Consider the following 11,048-nt stretch of genomic DNA (forward strand, 5'->3'; position numbering starts at 1 on the left):
ATGAATCCTCACATTGTGTGCACTGCGAGGTTTCTCCTGTGCTGGGCAGTCATGTGATCTGAATACTTTTCGGTCGCATTACGACTAGACTTGTACGGCCTCACTCAATTCACTTATATTCATACAGGCCACACACCTCTAGTCAGACAAACCCGCTACCCCCGCCACTGGAGAATCCTGACCGTTGTAAGGATTCACTGTGTGCAGTCATATAGAATGAATGCAGACTTGTACCCCATGTCCCAATAACCCCTTTAAAGGGAATCTGTCACCTCATTTTTGCCCTATAAGATGCGGCCACCGCCATCAGGAACTTATCTACAGCTTTCTGTAATGCTGTAGATAAGCCCCCGATGTAACCTGAAAGAGAAGAAAAAAGAGTTACATTATACTCACCCCGGCGTTCGGTCCGGTCCAATGGGTGCACTGTCGCCGTCCCGTCCGACGCCTCCCATCTTCATAGGATGACGTCCTCATCCTTACGTCTCCCTCGGCTCCTGCGCAGGCGCACTGCTCTGCCCTGTTGACGGCAGAGTAAAGTACTGCAGTGTGCAGGCGCCGGACCTCTCTGACCTTTCCCGGCGCCTGCACACTGCAGTACCTTAGGCTATGTGCCCACGTATGCAGAAAATTTCTGCTTCAGAAACGGACTCCTTCCCAGAGTTTTTTGCGCATTTTCCACGCGTCTTCTGGACTCATAGGAAATATGAAAAAACGCAGACTTTTCCACAAAATTAATGAGCATGCTGCATTTTTAACCGCTAAGCGTTTCCTATGCAGAAAAAAACGCATCCATTGGCACAAAAAGGCCAAAATGCATTAAAATGAATGGGAAGCTTATTTTAACCCCTTCGCACCCGAGCCTGTTTTTGCCTTCGTGACCGGGCCAATTTTTTCAATTCTGACCAGTGTCACTTTATGAGGTCATAACTCTAGAACGCTTCAACGGATCCTACTGATTCTGACATTGTTTTCTCATGACATATTGTACTTCATGATGGTGGTAAAATTTTTAGATATGATCTGCGCTTACAGTGGGGAAAAAAAGTATTTAGTCAGTCAGCAATAGTGCAAGTTCCACCACTTAAAAAGATGAGAGGCGTCTGTAATTTACATCATAGGTAGACCTCAACTATGGGAGACAAACTGAGAAAAAAAATCCAGAAAATCACATTATCTGTTTTTTTTTCATTTTATTTGCATATTATGGTGGAAAATAAGTATTTGGTCAGAAACAAGCAATCAAGATTTCTGGCTCTCACAGACCTGTAACTTCTTCTTTAAGAGTCTCCTCTTTCCTCCACTCATTACCTGTAGTAATGGCACCTGTTTAAACTTGTTATCAGTATAAAAAGACACCTGTGCACACCCTCAAACAGTCTGACTCCAAACTCCACTATGGTGAAGACCAAAGAGCTGTCAAAGGACACCAGAAACAAAATTGTAGCCCTGCACCAGGCTGGGAAGACTGAATCTGCAATAGCCAACCAGCTTGGAGTGAAGAAATCAACTGTGGGAGCAATAATTAGAAAATGGAAGACATACAAGACCACTGATAATCTCCCTCGATCTGGTGCTCCACGCAAAATCCCACCCCGTGGGGTCAGAATGATCACAAGAACGGTGAGCAAAAATCCCAGAACCACGCGGGGGGACCTAGTGAATGAACTGCAGAGAGCTGGGACCAATGTAACAAGGCCTACCATAAGTAACACACTACGCCACCATGGACTCAGATCCTGCAGTGCCAGACGTGTCCCACTGCTTAAGCCTGTACATGTCCGGGCCCGTCTGAAGTTTGCTAGAGAGCATTTGGATGATCCAGAGGAGTTTTGGGAGAATGTCCTATGGTCTGATAAAACCAAACTGGAACTGTTTGGTAGAAACACAACTTGTCGTGTTTGGAGGAAAAAGAATACTGAGTTGCATCCATCAAACACCATACCTACTGTAAAGCATGGTGGTGGAAACATCATGCTTTGGGGCTGTTTCTCTGCAAAGGGGCCAGGACGACTGATCCGGGTACATGAAAGAATGAATGGGGCCATGTATCGTGAGATTTTGAGTGCAAACCTCCTTCCATCAGCAAGGGCATTGAAGATGAAACGTGGCTGGGTCTTTCAACATGACAATGATCCAAAGCACACCGCCAGGGCAACGAAGGAGTGGCTTCGTAAGAAGCATTTCAAGGTCCTGGAGTGGCCTAGCCAGTCTCCAGACCTCAACCCTATAGAAAACCTTTGGAGGGAGTTGAAAGTCCGTGTTGCCAAGCGAAAAGCCAAAAACATCACTGTTCTAGGGGAGATCTGCATGGAGGAATGGGCCAACATACCAACAACAGTGTGTGGCAACCTTGTGAAGACTTACAGAAAACGTTTGACCTCTGTCATTGCCAACAAAGGATATATCACAAAGTATTGAGATGAAATTTTGTTTCTGACCAAATACTTATTTTCCACCATAATATGCAAATAAAATGAAAAAAAAACAGACAATGTGATTTTCTGGATTTTTTTTTTCTCAGTTTGTCTCCCATAGTTGAGGTCTACCTATGATGTAAATTACAGACGCCTCTCATCTTTTTAAGTGGTGGAACTTGCACTATTGCTGACTGACTAAATACTTTTTTTCCCCACTGTATTTGTTAAAAAAAAATCAAAATTTGGAGAAAATTTAGAAAATTTTGCAATTTTCAAACTTTTAATTTTTATGCCCTTAAATCAGAGAGTGATATCGCACAAAATAGTTAATAAATAACATTTCCCACATGTCTACTTTACATCTGCACAATTTTGGAAACATAATTTTTTTTCTTTTAGGAAGTTATAAGGGTTAAAAGTTGACCAGCGATTTCTCATTTTTACAACAAAATTTGCAACACCATTTTTTTTTAGGGACCACCTCACATTTGAAGTGAGTTTGGGGGGTCAATATGACAGAAAATACCCAAATGTCACACCATTCTAAAAACTGCACCTCTCCATGTACTCAAAACCACATTCAAGAAGTTTATTAACCCTTCAGGTGCTTCACATGAATGAATGGAATATGGAAGGAAAAAATAAACATTTAACTTTTTTTCACAAACATTTTACTTCAAAACCATTTTTTTTTATTTTCACAAGTGTAAAAAGAGAAAATGAACCACAAAATTTTTTGTGCAATTTCTCCCGAATACGCCAACACCCCGTATGTGGGGCTAAACCACTGTTTGAGCACACGGCAGAGCTCAGAACGGAAGGAGTGCCGTTTGACTTTTTCAATGCAGAATTGGCTGGAATTGAGATCAGATGCCATGTCGCATTTGGAGAGCCCCTGATGTACCTAAACAGTGGAAACCCCCCACAAGTGACCCCATTTTGGAAACTAGACCCCCCAAGGAACTTATCTAGATGTGTGGTGAGCACTTTGAACCCCCAAGTGTTTCAGTAAAGTTTATAATGTAGAGGCGTGAAAATAAAAAAATCATTATTTTTTCCACAAAAATGATCTTTTAGCCCCCAATTTTTATTTTCACAAGGGTAACAGGAGAAATTGGACCCTAAGAGTTGTTGTCCAATTTGTCCTGAGTACGCTGGTACCCCATATGTGGGAGAAAACTACTGTTTGGGCACACGGTGGGGCTCGGAAGGGAAGTAGTGACGTTCTGGAATGCAGACTTTGATGGAATGGTCTGCGGGCGTCATATTGCATTTACAGAGCCCCTGATGTACCTAAACAGTGGAAACCCCCAATTCTAATTCCAACCCTAACCCCAACACACCCCTAACCCTAATCTCAGCCCTAACCATAACCCTAACCAAAAACCTAACACCAACACACCCATAACCTTAATCCCAGCCCTAGCCCTAACCCTAGCCCTAACCCTAACCCTAGCCCTAACCCTAACCTGTGTACCTGCTTTTTTTTTTCTTTACTTTTTTTATTTTTGTGACAAGGTTGCTGCCCTGCGATCTGACTCATAGTAACGCCACTTCTCCTCTGATCTCACACTGACAGATGATCAGAGGTGAAGCAGCGTTACTATGTGACAAGATCGCTGCCTGGCACATAACAACGCGACTTCTCCTCTGATCTCACAATGACAGATGATCAGAGGAGAAGCAGCGTTACTGTGTGACAAGATCGCTGCCTGGCACAGCTGTGCCAGGCAGTGATCAGCTGTGCCAGGCAGCGATCTAGTCACACAGTAACGCTGCTTCACCTCTGATCATCTGTCAGTGTTAGATCAGATGAGAAGCCGCGTTACAATGAGTGAGATCGCCGGGAAACAAGCAGCTTTCCCAGCGATCGCTCTCATTGGCTGCTGTGACGCTGACGTCATCAGGACCTGAACCAATCAGGGCTCGATGACGTCGGGGGTTCCAGCATGCATTGTGCACCGGGATCCCCGCGTTGTAAGGTATGTGGGGGTCCCGGGGGGCACAAAACCGCCGACAGTAGATAAACGTCGGCGCTGCACAAAGCCCAGCAAGCGCCAACGTTTATCTACTGTGGGCGGTCGGGAAGAGGTTAAGCGTTTTTGAAGCGGTTTGACACTAAAAAAACGCTTCAAAAACGCTAACGTGGGCACACAGCCTTACTCTACCCTCAACAGGGCAGATAAAGTACACCTGCGCAGTAGCTGAGGGAGAAGCAAGGAGAAGGGCTTCATCGTATGAAGATGGGAGGCGAAGGACTGGACCGCGACACCCACCGCACCTGACTCCGCCCCGGTGAGTATAATCTAACTCTTTTTTCTTATCTTGCAGGTTACATCGGGGGCTTATCTACAGCATTACAGAATGCTGTAGATAAGCCCCTGATGGCAGCAGCTCATACGGCTAAAATGGGGTGACAGATTCCCTTTAAAGGTACTGTCACACTTAGCGATGCACCAGCGATATGACGCTGTCAGGATCGCTGGTGCATCGCTAAGTGGTCGCTAGTGAGCTGCCACACAGGCAGATCTCACCAGCGACATAGCAGCGGTCGGGGGTCGTTACTTACCTGTCAGACGAGGAGATCCTGACATCCTCCCGCCCGCGTCCACGCGTCGCTCGTCGGCGCCACAGGAAACCCAGCAGGAAGCTGACGACGAGAAACGGTCCAGGACGTTCTCACGCGATCAGCGATAATCAGCGGGGGAGCCAGTCGGAGGTAAGTATCAGACATAGCGATACTGCTAGCAATATCGCTGCTACGTCACAAAACCAGTGACCAGTTATAGCGATATTGCTAGCGATATCACTTAGTGTGAAAGGCCCTTAAGGCAGATCTATCACCAGACTACACAATACAACCTCATACATTACTAAAATACATCTCTTTGAGCTGATGAGGCTGGTGTACTTACCTGGTAAATCCATGTAAGAACGGCTGCATAATCTGCTCAAATCACAAAACAGGGATTTTTGGTTCTTACAGTAAAATCTTTCTTGGAGCCTTCATTGGGGGACACAGGTTACCATGGGTGTATGCTGCTGCTGCTGCTAGGAGGCTGACACTATGCAAAACGAGAAAATTAGCTCCTCCCCGGCAGTATACACCCACCGACTGGCACCAAGTACCTCAGTTGGTATAACAAGCAGTAGGAGAAGCAACAATAACTGAAAATATGTACCAACCCAACAAGGGACTCGTAGGCCCAACACGGTACAACTTAAACAGGGAGGGTGCTGTGTCCCCCAATGAAGGCTTCAAGAAAGAGATTTTACGGTAAGAACCAAAAATCCCTCTTTCTTTATCGCCTCATTGGGGGACACAGGGTACCATGGGACGTCCCAAAGCAGTCCCAAGGGTGGGAAGAGAGCTTAGGGGAACGAGAAGGAAGGGCTTAGGTCGGCCGGTGTGCTACCGCCGCCTGCAGAGCCTTCCTACCTAAGCCTGCATCAGACGAGGCCTGGGTATGAACCTTGTAGAACCTCGCAAAGGTGTGCAAGGACGACCAGGTCGCAGCCCTGCAAAGTTGTAAAGCCGAAGCCTGTTGTCGGACAGCCCAAGAAGCACCTACAGCCCGGGTGGAGTATGCTCTCACTCCCGGAGGGGGCCATTTTTCCTGAACGCGGTAAGTTTCCAGGATAGTAGAACGAACCCAGCGAGAGATAGCGGACTTGGATGCCGGGAATCCTTTCCGGCGACCTTCAGGGATGACAAGCAGGGAATCGGATTGACGAAAAGAAGCGGTCCTGGCCAGATAGACCCGCATGGCTCTCACCACATCCAGCTTGTGGAGCGACTTTTTCAGCGGGTGAAGAGGCGAAGGACAAAAGGAGGGGAGGACGATGTCCTCATTGATGTGGAAGGAAGATACCACCTTGGGAAGGAAGGAGGGAACAGGCCTGAGAACGACCCTATGCTGATAAAGGATTAGGTATGGAGAACGACAGGATAAAGCCACTAGCTCATAAACTCTCCTAATGGATGTAATGGCAATCAGAAAAGTCACCTTCCATGAGAGAAGGGAAAGAGGAATGTCCTGGATAGGCTCGAAAGGCGCACTTTGGAGAGCGCCGAGAACGAGATTAAGATCCCATGGATCTATCGGAGAATGGTGAGGAGGGACAACGTGGGCAACTCCCTGGATAAAGGTCTTGACTTGAGTCAAGGGGGCCAGATCCTTCTGGAAAAGCATTGCCAGAGCTGAAACCTGGCCTTTGAGAGTACTGAGGGACAGGCCTGCATCTAGGCCATATTCAAGGAAACCAAGTATGGATGGAATAGAGAACGACATTGGAAAAACATTGTTGTCGCCGCACCAACGGAAAAAGGCCTTCCAGTACCTATGGTAAATGCGGGAGGAGGCTGGTTTTCTAGCTCTAATCATGGTCTGAATGACCTGGTTGGAAAAACCTGATTGTCTCAGAATCGCGGCCTCAACAGCCATGCCGTTAAACTCAGACTGAGAACTCTGGTGGTAAAGGGGGCCTTGTGAGAGAAGATCCGGACGGTCTGGAAGTCTCCAGGGGACGTCCGAAAGCATGTTCACCAGCTCACGTCCGAAAGCATGTTCACCAGCTCCGCATACCAAGGACGTCTTGGTCAGTATGGGGCTGCCAGAATTACTGGGATGCCTTCTGATTTTATTTTCTTGACCACCCTTGGAAGCAAGGCCAGTGGAGGAAAAAAGTAAGGGAGTCGGAACTGAGACCACGGGATTACCAGAGCGTCGCAACCGACGGCAAGAGGGTCCCTGGACCTGGCTACGAAGCGGGGAACTTTGTGGTTCATCCGAGACGCCATGAGGTCGATGTCTGGAGTGCCCCAACGCTGTCATATCTGATTGAAGACCGTGGGGTGGAGAGACCATTCGCCTGATGCTAGGCCCTGGCGACTTAGGAAGTCGGCTGCCCAATTTTCCACCCCTGGAATGTGAACGGCAGAGATTGCCGGAACGTAACGCTCTGCCCAATTTAGAATCTTTGCTACTTCTGCCATTACTTGTTTGCTGTGAGTACCGCCCTGGTGGTTTATGTACGCCACATCCTTGGCGTTGTCTGATTGGATTCGGACTGGTTTGTCCGCGAGAAGAGGCTGTCAGCTGAGGAGAGCAAGTACGATTGCTCTGATTTCCAGCAGGTTGATGGGGAGCAAAAACTCTTGGGCGTTCCAACGCCCTTGGGCGGTCTTCCGCTGGAAAACCGCTCCCCACCCGAGAAGATTGGCATCAGTGGTGATGACTTGCCACTGAAGAGGAAGAAAGGACCTCCCTTGCAGGACTGACGAAGGCATTGTCCACCAAGTTTGGGACTGCCTCACTCTGGGAGGCAGGTTTATGGGGCGGTCCAGGGAGACTGGTCTTGTCCCAGACTGAAAGGAGGGACAGTTGAAGGGGACGAGAGTAGAATTGGGGAAAGGGGATGGCCTCCATGGAGGCTATCATCTTCCCCAGGACCCTCATGCAGAACCGAAGGGGAACTGGGACTGTCCGCTTCAGGGATCGGATTCCTTTGCAGAGAGCTGAAAATTTGTCCCTTGGAAGGAACACCCGGGCCAGGTTCGTGTCGAACTCCATGCTCAGGAATGTCAGACGCTGAGTTGGGAGCAGGTTGGACTTCTCTCTGTTGATTATCCAACCGAGACGTGTGAGAGTATCCAGGGTAATCTGAAGACTCCGAAGGCAGTCTTGGCGGGACGAGCCCTTGATCAACAGATCGTCCAGGTAAGGGATTATGAGGATCCCCCTGGAGCGAAGAATGGCCATGACGGCTGCCATGACCTTTATGAAGACGCGAGGAGCCGAGGCTAGGCCAAAGGGGAGGGCCGTGAATTGGTAGTGATCTTCCTGAATCGCAAAGCGAAGAAACGTCTGATGTTGCAAACAAACAGGGATGTGGAGGTAGGCATCCTGTATGTCTACAGAGCAGAGAAACTCCCCGGGCTCCATTGAGGCGATTACCGAGCGAAGGGACTCCATCTTGAAGTGGAGGATCCTCATGTGGCGATTGAGTAGTTTGAGGTCCAAGATTGGACGAAGCGAGCCGTCTTTTTTCGGGACTACGAAGAGATTTGAGTAGAACCCTGAAAACCGTTCGTTTGAAGGAATGGGAACAATTACTCCGGTGGATAGGAGGGAAGAGACGGCCTGGAGGAACCCTGGGGTGAGCTACGGTTGTTTGGGAGGATGAGACAGAAAGAAGCGTCTCTTTGGGAGGGAAGAAAATTCGATTTTGTAGCCGGATGTGATGGTTTCCCTGACCCATCTGTCGTTGACAATAGACAGCCACGCGTCTTTGAAAGTAGAAAGCCTGCCTCCCACCCTGGAAGAACTTTCAGGTGGGGGTGACCCGGCACTTGGAGGAAAATCTACCGGAGCGGGACCCTGAGGGCTTGGAGGGTCGGCTCTTTGGTCTTCAGCGGGGTGCGGGTTTATACGATGGTTTTCTCCGTTCCCCGGAGGTAGAGGGCCGGTCCTGCTGGGAGGAATTTTCCAAGGAAGGAAAGGGGCGAAAGGACCTAAACTGACGAGGTGCTTTTCTGTTGAAAAATGTCTAGACAGAGACTGAGGAAGGGAGGTACTTTTACCTCCGGTGGCATCAGAAATTATCTGATCCAGCCTGGCGCCAAAGAGCCTAGAACCCTGAAAGGCTAGGTTAGTGAGTGACTTCTTAGAGGTGGAGTCCGCACTCCATGTCTTCAACCAAAGGATACGGCGTATGGCAACTATGTTGCTGTTAGCTCTTGCTGAACACCCGGCTGCATCCAAAGAGGCGGCCAAGAGGTATTTACCAGCATGATTACTTTGGTCAGCAAGCTCCGCTAGCTCGTCCTGAGGAGTTGACGCTAAAATGCCCTTGCAAAGATTTTTTGCCCAGGCTGAAATGGCTTTCGCTACCCATGCGGAGGCGAAACTGGGACAGAGAGAGGCGCCAGTTGCCTCAAAAATCGATTTGGCCAGCGATTCGATCTGCCTGTCCGTTGAATCCTTAAATGATGCGCCGTCCAGAAGGGATAGAACCGTTTTTGAGGAAAGACGGGAGACTGGTGGGCCCACCTCGGGAGCTTTGGCCCATTTTGCGAGAAGGTCCGCATTAAAGGGATATAGCACGTCTAGGTGCCTGCATCTAGGGAACCGCTTGGAAAAGATTAATAACACAACTAAAACCTGTAAGGAAAAAAGGATAGCTAGGGCTAGTTTCACATTAGCGTTTACGGCCGCAGCGTCGGGCTGCGCACGGCTGCCGCTAAGCCCCGCCGCGCCTCCACCGGTAGTTCCTTTTGACGCTGCGCCGAGCGCACCAAATTGCAACCTGTTGCGTTTGGCGCTGGTCGTTGCAGCGTCAAAAGAACGCATGCGCCGCCAAACGCATACTGCGCACGGCCTGCGTCCCCAGTGCTAAAGATAGGGGACGCAGGACGCATGCAGAGTCCTGCGTCCGTAGGCGGAGCTACCGGTGGAGGCGCGGCAGGGGGCGGGGTTTAGCGGCGACCGTGCGCAGTCCGACGCTGCGGCCGTAAACGCTAATGTGAAACTAGCCTAACTGCGGATCTGGGGAGATCCCTGTCCGCCTCCTACAGACACTAAGCACAAACTGAGGTACTTGGTGCCTGTCGGTGGGTGTATACTGCCGGGGAGGAGCTAATTTTCTCGTTTTGCATAGTGTCAGCCTCCTAGCAGCAGCATACACCCATGGTAACCTGTGTCCCCCAATGAGGCGATAAAGAAATGTTATTTTTTAATACTAGGAAGGAAAACGATCTAAAAAAAATAAACAGTCATTCTGACATGGATTTTCAAGGTAAGTACACCAGCCTCACTGGGTCTAAGATCAAGTTACTAATGTACGTAGGTTGTTTTGTGAAATTTGGTGAAAGATCTGCACTACTTACATTGCTCAAGGTCTTACAGTACATGAGTGGTGCGGTTTTGATTGCAGTAGGACATGAGCAGGTTACATTTCCAGTGCGCCTCGTACTTTACCTTTACTACTCTCTTCTTATCAGCAGTAGACGTGTTCAGTACGTGACCTGTGGAGAGTCAGGGACAAGTTAGAGAAATTAAGAGGGGTCCCTCATCTATCCCTCACTATGGAGGACGCACCATGTCTGTGCATTATATAGCTATGGACGTTTTGATTTCGGGGGGTTTTTTTTTAGTTATACAAGGACCAAGTTTTAAAAGAGAACCGGTCCTCAGGATCATCCATGTTAAACTAAAGGTATGGGCAAAATGGCGCTGGATTTAATACGTTTAAGTGTAAAACTTTACAGCCTGGTTTTCTTTAAATCATCATGATAAATTTCGGTTTCCTCTGTGCTTCGGGTCAGGACGGGTCTTCGGCTCAGAGGGTTCTGTCACAGCCCATTCGCTGCCTCTGTTGCATTCATTTAAATTTTGGGCCGCAACCGCCTTAGCTGTGGGCAGCGCTCATGAAAATGGCGCCAGCGCATGTGCAGATTGATCTCAGCCGCTCTTCAGGAAAATGGCGCATGCGCAGAATGAGATCTCAGCTCAATGACGGAGGTCGATCTTCGAATGTGCCGGCACCATTTTCATAAAAGCCACCACCAGCAAGAGTGTCACCCACAGCTAAGACAGTGCCAGCCCAAAAATTTAATGAATGCAACAG

General features: G+C 48.6%; 1 protein-coding gene across 2 annotated transcripts in view; it reads right to left on the minus strand.

Annotated features, from left to right (window-relative positions):
- Window positions 1-10,468, minus strand: part of SRBD1 (S1 RNA binding domain 1) — a 255,048-nt gene extending 244,580 nt beyond the window's left edge. The window contains exon 1 of one of the 2 annotated variants that reach the window (XM_073564217.1): window positions 10,400-10,468. Coding sequence is in view for 1 of the 2 variants with exons in the window: in XM_073564216.1 (XP_073420317.1) it covers window positions 10,309-10,332 (24 nt within the window). In the remaining variant the exon portion in view is untranslated. Of the gene's footprint in view, window positions 1-10,308 lie in introns of both variants that reach the window. The other variant, XM_073564216.1, reaches the window with a different exon arrangement.
- Between the last annotated feature and the right edge of the window lie 580 nt (window positions 10,469-11,048).

This window comes from Dendrobates tinctorius, unplaced genomic scaffold (assembly GCF_039654945.1).
Source record: "Dendrobates tinctorius isolate UK_male_01 unplaced genomic scaffold, ASM3965494v1 ptg000434l, whole genome shotgun sequence".
Taxonomy (NCBI): domain Eukaryota; kingdom Metazoa; phylum Chordata; class Amphibia; order Anura; family Dendrobatidae; genus Dendrobates; species Dendrobates tinctorius.